The sequence below is a fragment of the Aphelocoma coerulescens genome, chromosome 1A (assembly GCF_041296385.1).
Source record: "Aphelocoma coerulescens isolate FSJ_1873_10779 chromosome 1A, UR_Acoe_1.0, whole genome shotgun sequence".
NCBI lineage: Eukaryota > Metazoa > Chordata > Aves > Passeriformes > Corvidae > Aphelocoma > Aphelocoma coerulescens.
This window is the reverse complement of record NC_091014.1, coordinates 79,022,247-79,035,238: the sequence shown is the minus strand read 5'-3', so window position 1 is coordinate 79,035,238 and position 12,992 is coordinate 79,022,247. Positions and strand designations below refer to the sequence as shown.

Here is a 12,992-nt window from a genome sequence, read left to right as displayed (position 1 = left end):
GTAGACCTGCAGTTCATAGACTCTGGTCTGCAGCAGCAAATTCTCTACAGTCATTCCTGGCTTTCAGTTAGGAGCTGGAGAGTGTGTGGTGGCTCTTGAGTAATTTTGAGAACTGACACCAGTCTGAAGGGTCTGTTCTTTTGCATGGTGACTATTGGAAGAAAAGAAGAGCATTGTTAAAGGCTTTGACAAGCAGAAGGTATAATTGGAGGGCCAGGAGGAAATTTATGGAATCTGTCAAAAAAAAAAAAAAAAGGGAAATGAAGGTACCTTCTGGAAAAAAATCAGGAAACCAGTGGGGTTGTGGAATTTTGCCCAGATTTTTTTCACTCCAGCATTTTTTCTGCACATGCATGAAGAAGGTACCTCTAAGGGCACATGGTATTTTTTTATAAGCAAGATTTGAATCTGACATCTAGCTCCTATCACTGCTAGTTCTGCTTACAGCTCTGGAGGTTTTAGACAAAAGCACTCCTGACACAACTGATTTGTCTGCCCTGCTCATTTATTTTCTCACAGGGCCCCGTGGTTAAACCACGTTGTTGTTCATACTTTTTACAATGATGTAGAAATGTTTGCCCTAGGATCTGAGCCATAACCTCATGAGGTGGGAGAGGATTGTATAATAGCACCATGACAAACCAGCTCAGGACTGCAGGATGTTGGAGTGGTTCCCCACAGAAAAGTAAACGGTTTGTTTTTAAACCGTTACAACAGCCATTTGCTCTAGAAATTTCCATCCTTTTGGACTTTTTTTTTTTTTCTGTAGTGGAGCAATAGGAGAGAAACTCAGTTCATGTACTTACAGTTATTTTTAAAATTTCCAAGTAAAAGTTTGTCATTAGTAGTCCAGTCCTAAGCAGAAGCTTTTTATTTCTATATTTGATACAAAAAGAATTGTAAAAATATTGTATTATATATTTTATTTGCAACACTGCTTGGAATTTAAATATTGGAAAATAATTCTTAGTGGTATCCATCAAGAAGTAAACTGCTTTTCTTCCATCTCTTGATTTTTGCCTAATTCCAGTGATATATGCATAAATTAGTTCCTGTAATGGAATCACAATACTGATTTTGGCATTTTCTTGCCAAGACTTGTCACAGTCATGCACTCTTAAATTAACAGCATCTGCAGTGGGAGGTCAGGTTGAATTAAAGGGGGAAATAGAAAATGTCCTTCTAGGTGAACTGGGTCCCATAGGCTTGTCATCATCAGCACACTGTAGAGATTGTTCTGGTTTGAAGTGTTCAAAGGGCTGTAATGGAGCTAAGCAACTAAACCATATTTGGCAAGTAGGAGGGATTTTGGAACTTACTTCCCTCTTCTTTTGAAAAGTCTAGCTTTGAAACTCTGAAATGATCTGATGAAAATTCCAAATAATAAGAATTACAGTATATTTTAGGTTAGAGTGGACCTCTGTGTCCAGCCACCTGCTGAGAGCATCACTAATTAGAGCAGCTTGCTCAAGGCTTGTCCAGCTGCATTTCCAGTATCTTCGAGGATGGAGAGCCCACAGTCTCTTGGCAGCCTGTTCTGGCAGTTGATGCACCTCATTATGAAAAGAATTTTCCTGATCTCTAATCAGAATTTTCTATGTTCCATTTTACATCTGTCATCTCTTGTCCTATCCCCTCTAGGAAGAGCATGGCTTCATGTCCTCTATTTCCTATAATTTAAGAAAGCCTTCTCCTTTTCAGGCTAAACCAGCCCAATTCCATCAGCCACTTCGCAATACCTGCTGCCAAGTATTAATAGTAGGCTGTTCTACTTGAGTTGAAGTGACAGAAACACACAACTTCTTCAGTTTGACTCAGAATTCTCTCTGAGGGATGCTGTGCTGTTTTCTGACCAGACCCAACCCAGAGGGAAGTGTGTGGTCTTCCAAAGGCCTGGATAAGGGACATCACCAAGAAATCTCCCAGCCTGGTGCAGCCCCTGATTGTCACCCACTTACAGTTTTCTGTGTGGGCAGCAATGAAGTCCCAGCAAAAAGGATAAGGACAATGAAGAGGGGCCTCAGAGCCTTGGCAAAACTGGTCAAGGGATCTGGAGCACAAGTTGTGTTTTCTTCTGTGCTGCCAGTTGCAGGGAATGATGGAGCAAGAAACAGGAAAGTCATGCAGATGAACACCTGGCTTCAAGACTGGTGTAAACAGCAGCATTTTGTGGTTTTTGATCATGGGTCAGTTTATACAACACTGAGCTTGCTGGCAACAAGTGGGGTCCACCTGTATCAGAAGGGAAAAGGGATCTTAGCTCAGGACTCAGCAGGGCTCATTGAGAGGGCTTTAAACTAGATTTGAAGTGGGACAGGGATGTAGCTAGTCTCAACAGAGATAAGGTGTGGGGCCAGCCTGCTGGAAAGCAGCTCTGAGGAGAAAGCCCTGGGGTCCTGGTGGACAACGAGCTGTCCATGAACCAGAAGTGTGTCCTGGAAGCCAGGAAGGCCAATGGTATCCTGGGGTGCATTAGGAAGAGCACTGCCAGAGGTCATGGGAGCAATCCTGCCTTTCTACTTAGCCCTGGTGAGGCCACACCTGGAGTGCTGTACCCAGTTCTGGGCTCCTCAGGACAAGAGAGACACAGAGCTCCTGGAGCGGGTCCAGCAGAGGGTGACAAAGATGTTGAAGGGACTGGAGCATCTCTCTTGTAAGGACAGGCTGAGGGAGCTGGGCCTGTTCAGCCTCGAGAAGAGGCAACTGAGAGGGGACCTTATCAATGCCAGTGTCTGCAGGAAGGGTGTCAGAGCATGGACCAGGCTCTTCCTCGTGGTGCCAGGCAATAGAACGAGGGGCAATGGGCAGAAACTGATGCACAGAAAAGTTCCACCTGAACAGGAGGAAGAACTTCTTTCCTGTGCAGGTGACCAAGCACTGGAACAGAATGTCCAGAGGGGGTGTGGAGTCTCCCTCACTGGAGACATTCAGGAACCCTCTGGATGCAGTCCTGTGCCATGTGCTCTGGGATGTTCCTGCTCTAGCAGGGGTTGGACCAGATGACCCACTGTGGTCCCTTCCAGCCTGACCCAGCCTGTGCTTCTCTGCAATGCCTCTATTCTTCTCTACCTGTACCAGCTAACATAGTTTGTTTGGGTTTTTTTTCACATAATATCATAAAACATGCTGCCTCTATCTGAGAAGAGCTACGTTTTCTCTCAGGAAAGTTAATGTGCTGTACTAGCATTCTGCTAAACATCTGGGTTTCAGTAGATTTTCTCCATACACACATACTGAAAGTCATGTAAGAATTTATTATTTATTATCAGAACAATAAATTTCCAAGGAAATGTGAAATCATTTAAAATCAATTGTTCTCATTGCAAAGAAGAGACTGTTGAAGAGGCAACCTTAAATATAATAAAATAATAAATATTAAGAAAGTGCCATTGCAATAAACTGGTTGTTTAAGGATTAATGTAGCATGTTTCAAGTAGTGATTTATGAATGATGAGTCAGACTTGGAATTCAGAACTTGTTTGACAAAGCAGAGCAAACAATATAAAAATTTTGCATGATTAAATTGCTTATTGCTTAAGCTCAATTTACTATTAGCTTTTGTTAAATTAATCCAAAATAAAATCAAATCCAGATTCAAACCCTGGACCTTCTCTCTCATGGTCTGAATAGAGACAAGTAGAATCTGCATTCTCTAGCCTCGAGATGCTCATTAAACTTCAGAGTTTTCAGTGAGAAACCATAGAGTTATGAAGGGATTGAATCAACAGCTGGCATTTCTACAGTGAGCTTTGAGCTTTCATTTAAGATGTTTAGTTTTAGTGCATGTCTGATGATTTCATGTGTCTAGCTGTAGATAATTTGCTCTGTATTGTATCTAACGTAGGCCAGGCTAGCCTTGATTTCCTTAGAATACAAGGTTTTCACAAAACTCAGAGTGGGGCTCTTTGTGCCTTCTGAGCTGGGAGGAGAAATGCCATCCGTGAGTTTTGGGGCCGCTCCGTGTGTGAGTTCCCAATGACCCTGGCACCCAGGTAATGCGAAGGGAGGCAGCACTTGCTTTTGCAAGACCCTCACCCAGCTCTTTTGGCTACCCACAGAGTATCATTGCTGCCTGAATGGCCTTTGTGAGCCCTGCTGGGGAGGTGGGACATTCTTCTAGGTGCATTTCATTCCTTATTTGTGTGTGTTTGTAGGTGCTGGGGGGCCTCATTCCAGGGTAGTATGTTAAAAGGGCTTAATCTCACTAAGCCTCTCCTTTGCAGACACAGTATATATGAACGTTTGTTGCACTTGCTTACCTAGAATGGTATTCCTAAAGTCACGTATTCTATTTATTCTTACACAATTTCGTTTTTATTCTGTGTTTTTAAAAACCGTATCTCCTCTGGAACTTGAAATTTCCTAAGTTGAAGAAAAACAAAGAGACTTTTTTCGTATTTTGCTAATTATTTACTTGACTATGTTCAAATATTAATTTTATAAGCCTTCATTATGGCACTTTTTCTTCCCCAAGATTTATTTATTAATTTTTTTTTATTTCCTCAAGGATGGCTTTTGTATAATTCACATTTTTCTGACCAGTCTCAGAATTCTTCTGTTCTTTGATATATCAATTGAAAACTGATTTGCATATTGAAACTGGATGGACTTCTTAAGTAATAACCTGTTTTCAGTTTGTTTATTTTTTGTTTTTTTTTAAACTGACTGCTTACCGAGAGGGTTTTTAGGGTTTTTTAAATTGACTTAGGGACACCTAACTCATGTTTTCATTGAATTATTCTCCAAGTTGATGTCTGAATCTTAATCCCAAGAATGTAAAAGAAGAAATTCATTTCTTGTGCAGCACAAGTTTTAGTAGGTACAAGTCAGATGATCCATTTAATTGTAAAACTAATTTAGCTTTAAGGGAACAGGTTGGAATGTGTCTCCACAGTTTTTACCAATTCTCTACGGTAATACCAACTGATGTTTTAGGCATGTGTCTTATTTTTTTCCCATGCATGGATTTTGGATATGCAGAAAAGTATAAATACCCTGTTTCCCTTAGTCCCCATGATAACATTAGAAGGTAGACTGAGATTATTTTTTCTTGTGTTTTTTTAATAGACTCAGAACCGTATGAAGCTGATGGCTGACAACTATGAGGATGACCACCTCAAATCCTCATCCCATTCCAACCAAACCAACCACAAGCCCTCCCCTGACCAGGTAATGTGTCTCTCTTTTTTGCTTTTAAAGTCATTTTTACTATGAGGGCTGATTATTTTATGTGTAGTTTTTCCCTGACACGCTTGCAGTACCTCAGAACGAAAGCAGCATTCCAGAATGCAGTTATGAAGCAGAACTGGATGTTGCTGCTGTGTTGGCTTTGTTGAATGAACGGTTCCTGGTACCAAGCTGTTGTTAGGTGGGTGGAAGGAGGAGGTACATTGCAAAGGAACAAAAACATTACTCTCCTGAAATGTGAAATTGGAGTCCTGTATGACATATTCAGATTTTAGTAGCTCAGGTTTACTCCTTGAGTGTGTGGAGTGTCCAGGACTGTTTCTTGTCTTCAGTACTAGGAAATCATGCTCCAGGATCAGCTTTCTGATCTATGGATTGCAAACAAGCAGTTCCCTTCATTTCCCATGAGGAAATCCTGGCCTTGGTGCCAAATGAGCACAGACTGCTCCCTCACAAACTCAATGGGCCGTGAACTGAAGGAAAATCAATTTACCATCTCCAAAGCAGTGAGGAGCCTCCTGTGGCATTTACAAAGCACAGCTGTGTGCTTGATAACTATCAGAGAGATTAACCATCCCTTGGGTAGCACAGAGAATGCCAACATAATTGCACATCCCATGTTGTAATCTCATCCACTGCAGTTTAATTAAAATATTAGCCATCGTTAATCACTGCCTCGACGGAGTGAAGGAATGCTTCTCTTTGCCCTCTGACTCATGTAGAAATTGGTGAGATCTGAAGGGAAGCATCTCACTCTAGACCTTTAAGTGCTAACCTAGTGATACACAGAAATAATGAGTAAGGTACATGAGGAAAATGGTAAAAGCCAATTACATATTCATGCTGCAAGAATAGATCTTAAAAAATCTCTTTTCATGTCTGCATCAGAAAACAAGAAGGAGTGTATACAAAGAAACGAACAGAACAATTCTCATTTTCAAGGCAACTCCCCTTTGCATCTTGATTTAATACCTTCCTCCACTGTACATTGACTGGCTTGAATTTTCTGCAGTGTTTTTGGAAGATGTTGGTGTTACCTTTTTCAGGAGAGTGAAACTGTTAATACTGAAAATTAAATGGATTTCCTAATCTTAATTTGGTGCAAATGTTAGAATATCTGTTGTTTCTACACTGAAGTCTGAAGAGATCTAAAGCCATTTCCAGCATGTAACTGTAGTACATGCTTGCAAATGGATGCAGAGTAGCATTCAAAGATGAAATGAAAAGATAGCATGTAAAAAAGAAATAAAATTTAGGCATTTATGGAAATTCTTGCGAAGACCTCGCAGGGAAGGGCAATAGGGAAGAGAGAGGGTGGGAGGAGGCTCTGATTGCACTTCCCCTTTGCAAAGGGGCATTTTGGAAGCTGACAAAGCCTGCAAGAGAGCAAAGAAAGCTGTACCTCAAGGTAGCTCAGAATATTGCATAAGGAATTGAAACGCTTGGTACTACTGTTTGTACTTACAGATGTGCTTTAAATACTAACCAATTCTTTATTTCATTCCCATGCTGCTCTGGGGCTTTCCTCCCATTGCCACCTCTGCACCTCTAGGATGAGGAGGAGGGTATTTGGGCATAACCAGTCAGATGCTCTTAGCTCAGCCATTTTGTTCAGAACGGTGAGAACCAACCTCTCCTGCCAATAGAAAAGTTTCCGACAGTCACTCCCACACCTCGCTCCATGTGCTTTGTGAAACCTGGCTGTGCTCCCTCCCCTTGCTTCCATAGTCTCTGCATGAGGGTGTCTCTCGTGTGTTTATGTGCAGTTTGTGATTTTCTTCTTCTAATCATCCTATCATTGTTTCACGATGTTGTGGGGAGAACTTTCCAGGGCATGTAATTGAGTTTCTGTGCAAGTACGAGAGAACAGGAAATGTCTTTCATATCATTTATCATTGACTTCATGGAGGAAATGTTTTCAGTCGGATTCTTTTTCAGAGCAGTTTGCACCGGAGCCAAACCTATGTGTGCTTTTTCAATTCTGGGTTGTAAAGAATTTGCTCGGAGATAATGTTCCTCCTGAAGATAATGTTCCTCCTGAAGGTTTTAAGCATGTTGAGATCTGCTGCTGAGATTGCTGCCATGCATGCTGACCTAACTAGTCACAGATATTTATCAACTCACAATACATGATTCTTGATATGGACTAGGAGTATGAATTGTCTATAAATGTGAAGGCAAAGAGGAATATCCCCTTAACCTTCCTCTCTCCCTTCCATCTCCCTCATTCTTTCAAAACAATGGGGGAGAAATTAGGAGCTGTTTTTCATTTAAAATACATTTTCTTTCTCTGTGTCCGTGTCCACAATTTTTTCTTTTCTGCTGTCAAATTGTCCCCACAACAACTCCCATTTCCAGAAGGGAAGACAGTACAGAGGACAGAGCCTTTCTCCTCATGCCTGTTCTTTAGCAAAAAAACCTCTTGCTGGCCAGGAGTCAAATACTGATTATTACACTACAGTACATAGGATTCATTTATGCCTTGGAGTATCAGTTTTAAAGCAGAATACATTTTGTTGAAGTACTTGAAGAGTTTTAAAGGAGTGATGACAGTATTTTAAAAATTTATATGGAACTTTTTCTTTCTCCACTTATCCTTTTAAGAAAAAAATATTTCACATGAGTTTCTGTGCACTTTTTTCTAAGAATTTGATTTTTTCCTATCAGTTATTTGAAAGAAAACTTCTGAAAATTTCTGTGGAAATCTTGGGCCCTTGCATTTCTGAAAATTATTGCTTTGTATTAGATTTGTAAAACATTCATGAGAGAATAAGGTGCTCTCATCTCTTGCACTTGCTCAATTGACTACAGAATTATGGTCTATCTGACTGTACAGATCAAATCCCTCTTGTCAAGCCAACCGTCTGAAAAATTTAATCCAACTGTGGCAGTGTCAAACTTGAATTTCATGCCTTGGGGTTTGAACTGAGAAAATCTCTCTAGTGGACAAATTGATAAAGTGCTTCATTAATTTCCACTCGCTGTTGATTTCACATTCTTTTTGAATCACCGCTGTTGCACTGGTTGTGCGTTCGTGTGTGTTGTTAAAAGTTCTAGAGATAATGCTTATAAAGATCAGCTGAAGCACAGAAATTAAACAGGGAAGATCAGGTAAGTAAATGATGAAAAGGAAGAGGACACTCACTATGAAGGTAGGAATAATTCTGATTTTCCTTCTGGAGCAAACATGGAGTTTGTGTAGAAAACACTGAGAGAAAGATCTTCCTCTTTCCTCTCCCATCTGCTGATGCATTTAAGAATGCAACTGTGCTAAGAGCATGGTTTCTCATAGTTTACTGAATTAATGGGTGGTTGACATTAAATACAGCTTATCTCTTGACTTTGAGGCACTTTCCTCAGGAAAGCGTGTTAGAGTATCCCAGTCAAAATAATGAATCAGCCAGCAGCCTTGCCTTAACATGCATCTCATCTGAGAAACTTGTCAGCCTCAAGATTGTCGTGCATACATCAGCAGGGGAAGTATAAAGGTGATGGATGCTTCCCAAGCCAGTTATTCCCAACAGAGTACATGTTTTTACCATGATATTCTATGTCCATTAAAAAAAAAAGTCCTTAGTCTCTTTGTAAAAGCTAAGATGATGTAAGTTACAGAGTCCCTAACCTCCATGTGTTAAATTAAATTTATGTATTACAATGATAAAAAGTAACTAATAGCACAGGACTTGGCAATAAGTTTGCTTTTTAAAGTTCCTTCAGGCTGCAATCACCTCTGGTCAATACTGAAGATTAAATGGAGACCAAAAAACTATGTACAATAGTTAACTACATTATTTTATTTTTATGGTTTAGGTCTTAAGGCTTTTCCCCTCCAGCATTCTGGAATTGTGTGAATTTAGTATTTAATTATGCCAGGTGTGTACATAACAGCATTATCAGATAGAGCTCCCCTGAAATGGAGCACAAAAACATGTGCACCCTCCCTGTAATTTCTGAGGATGGTAGTGTACATTTGAGTTTATAGTTCAGTGTAAATACCATCCTTCATCCTGCAATAGTCTTTCCTAGCATTTTTCACTAGGCTCGTTTCCTTGCTGTCTGAATTTCTTATGACTCCTTTTATTCCCCAGATGGAGCTCGATCCTCCTCTGCTTCCAAGTGTATTCCAGTGTGATTTCACATGAGGATGCTCTTTGGTCTTTCTCAAATGCTAACGTGATCTGGCCAATGGCTGAATTAGTTATTACTCACTTTTATCAAAAATAATATGAATTTACACTTGAAGAGATCTAATACATGCAAAAGGATAGGTGTGTATGTGGATGTATCTTCTTGGAAATCTGTGCAGGTGTGTGCAGCATAGGGGGAGGAGAAGCAAAGCTTCCATACAGAAATTTCCCAAGCTGCTCAATTCATCCAGTTTTCTTGTGAAGCACAGCTGTGCTACCTAAAATGGGAGAAACTGTGGCTGTGGTTCAGAAATCTGCTTCATCCACTCATCCATTCATTAATTGAAAATTAATATTATGATTATTAGAGCAACAGTGGAATGGTCAAAGAGCTAGCACAGAACTGGAGTGCATAAAAATTGGGGATATTTCAAGATGAAGAAAATACTGGCAATTCCTATTGGTGTAAAAATATTGTAAAGTGTCTTCTTTGTGACATTTTCCTTAATACTCGAGTCTGACATTTTAACTCAGAGCAGTAAGCATTGGGAGTTGAGCACTGAAGACACTAGCAGAATTTAACACTTCAGATTTCAGAGGTGATGTCTGTGGTGGAAAGAGGGATTAAGTCATTACAGGGAAATATTTGGCTCATTTTTAAGAACTGAAAACCAGTCAGTTCAATATTGTAATTTGGCTTTGCCAAGAGTTCTTCTGTAGATTAGAATCATCTAAATCTAAAAGCTGTAATAGAGGGAACGTCATCAATTTGAAGAAAGTTTAATAAAATTAGTTTGAATTTTTTAAATATAGTTTTTAATCAAGACCATCTAATATTCCCAAGTCCACTTATATTCTTATGTCTACTTAATGAGTATATTGTGTCCAAAACCAATCTCATTCTAAGTAGCTATCTGTGATTTTTAAGGGGTAATGAGACTTGAATGACATTTCTGTATTGCATTTATTAGGACAAAGGTATTAAACCGAATTCCAGTAAGAATGATAGAAACATTTAAACCTCAGAGAGAAACTGATAGTAATAGATGTATGCAAAAAGCAACTGAACACTCAGGGTTGTAAGCCATGTGTTTCCAGCTTGTATCTGTAGAGCAATTTGTGTCACCCCTAGGAATGCCCAGAAGGAGCATTCACAATTTTCTTTTTGTTGTGTGGGAGGTATTTCTTATTTTACAGCTGAAAGGAAATACACAGTGAATGGACACCCAGTCACCCAGCCGTATGCATGGCTATTCAAACAGATTTAGGGGAAAGTGACAGAAATAAAGGACAGGCAACAGTCTGAAGAGCTGTAACTACTATGATGGTGGAAGGGATAAGAATACTGACTTTGTGAGCAGGACATCTCAAGGCTTAATTTAACCTTTGCCACAGCAGTCAAACCACATGAAGTTTTCACTGAGATCACTACAACACTACAAGTGTCTATACTTTGGGGAGTTTGAGGAGAACATAGGGGTTTTTTCTACATTATTTGATGCTTGGGTTAATATGCTGATTTCTTTTAGCGAAGGAAATGGTTTTTTGGTGGTGAGTTCCATGTTTAAATTACACAGGCATTCGTTCACTTTGTAAATGTGATCTTCTTTCCATGAGACATTTTATGTGTGCAACATGCACAGAACTGCTTGTCCTACTGTCACACTTTGAGGTTCTCAGTATTGTCACTCACTACACTGTGACCTCATAAGCCTTTTGACTAGATTTATTTTCAATATTGTCTTTTTAATTGTTATATCATGCTAAATGGCCAAAACCACCAGGCCTTCATGCCTGACTCATATTACATTACAATTTACTGGACACAGTACTAGGCCACGATTCAGAAGATAAATTCTTTCCTGGCATTGTCTCCAACCACTCACTTGTTCTCTTTCTCCCTGTCTCAAATTCTCTAATTGTAAAATGAGCTGAAGTTTTTGTGAAAGTGCAAGTTCTGCTTGGGAAAAGTGCTGTATAAGTGCAAGGTATTATTACTGTGCAATATTTGGAAATTGTCTTGTTAAAGTGATATGATAGTGATTCTAATACCTCATTTTGAAATTGTTCCCAAAATTATGTTAGATTTGTATTTGACTCTATTACAACTTCTTATTTTTTTCCAAGGTTCTATTCCTTCCCAGGAAAAGGGAAAATAACCCGTATTTTCAAGGAGCTGCCTTTTCCAGCATGCTGAACAAAGCTCTTTAGACCACTGTTTCTCGTCCTTTACTGTCATCTCTTGTCTTCTGAATAGTCATTTCTTCCCCTCTGTAAAATCTACAAATTAATTGTGTAGTATAATAATGATATTATTACAATTCTTCATCCAGGTATGGAAAAGCATTGAGAAAGTGTCTTATGCTTGCCTTGGAGACATACCCTGTGCAAAATTTGAAGGTGGCTACGTGAGATGATCTTCCATTGCTTAAACATTATCACTTGTCCTGACTGAGAACGATGCCACATTTGTTTTGTCATATTGGTGACAGTCAGGGTTCTTCACTCCCACTTTTCCAGATGGGCAACCTTTTAGTAAGAACCCTAATGTGATGCACTCAAATAAGGTGATGTAACTAATTAATCCTTAGGAGGGTTAGAGAAGAATGTTGTCCCTGAGACAAAGTCAGCTTCTGGTCCTGGTCCTTTCTTCTTTTGGAGAACAATTCTTCTGCTAGCTTTCTTTTTTTTTTTTTTTTTTTTTTTTTTTAACTATTATTTTGCTGCTTAATAACTAATTTCTGTCAGAAGAATGTATTCTCTGTCCAAGAGTGTTATATCTATGAGCACAAAAGAACTGATCTTGATACACTGTTCATCTTCTTTCTGATCCCAGAACGATAAGACTAAGATTTCCAGATGGAATTTTGTAATCTGCAGCTCTGGGATGAATTAAGCACTCACAACAGAGGTGTAACTGGACTGTATCACTGTCTTCCTATTATTCTTATAGATCAAAGAAGAGCACAAGTAGATACTTACAGTCTGAAACATTCAAAACAGATGGCTGGTTTCTTTTTGTAGAGATTTGTGCTTTTCAGCAAAACAATTGCAAAAAGGCCATCATTCATTTCTGCCAGATGAGATTATGCCAGGTCTGTGTCTTATTTTCTCTTTTGATTTGCAGCTGAACATGATCTTCTACTAGTGGCTTGGTCTTTGTAGCAAGTAGGAATTCTGCACTCAAACATTACTGTTTCTGGCCACTTCCAGGAGAGCTGTTCCCTGCAGTTTGTGTGATAGTCTGTCCTATCTCCCAGTTATTCTGAGCTCTGGCACTCATAGACAGGACAGAGACAGAGGAGGAACAGCTGCAGCCAAGCCCTTTTAGTTGTCAGTTAGGAGGAAAGAAACGGAGGGAGAGAGGAGATGAGCAATGTGAGAAAAAGAATCAAGCCCAAACCTGCTTTCCAGTGTATTAACTCTGAAAATAAGCTCCAGAGAATTGTAACTAAAATAAGAACTGTAGGGGCATGTAGCCAATCTAGACACTGCATTTTCCTGGCTGGTAAAGTTCATAATGACTGATGGACATGTCAGGATTTACAGTTCCATCCCATAGGCTCACCACGGGCTCTCCAACTACATCTGATTGTTAAAGTAACTTTTAGGTAAGAACTACTATATGTATGTATAAATCTGTGTATTTATTCATGGGATTTTGCATTTGGATGTAGA

General features: G+C 39.5%; 1 protein-coding gene across 8 annotated transcripts in view; it reads left to right on the top strand.

The window, feature by feature from the left end:
• The window catches only part of ERC1 (ELKS/RAB6-interacting/CAST family member 1), a 282,351-nt gene that overhangs the window by 244,320 nt on the left and 25,039 nt on the right, over positions 1 to 12,992 (top strand). For 7 of the 8 annotated variants that reach the window (XM_069003679.1, XM_069003676.1, XM_069003675.1 and 4 more), the window contains one exon: positions 5,068 to 5,169. In XM_069003679.1, coding sequence (XP_068859780.1) covers positions 5,068 to 5,169 — 102 coding nt within the window. Of the gene's footprint in view, positions 1 to 5,067; positions 5,170 to 6,739; positions 6,807 to 12,992 lie in introns of all 8 variants that reach the window. The other variant, XM_069003677.1, reaches the window with a different exon arrangement.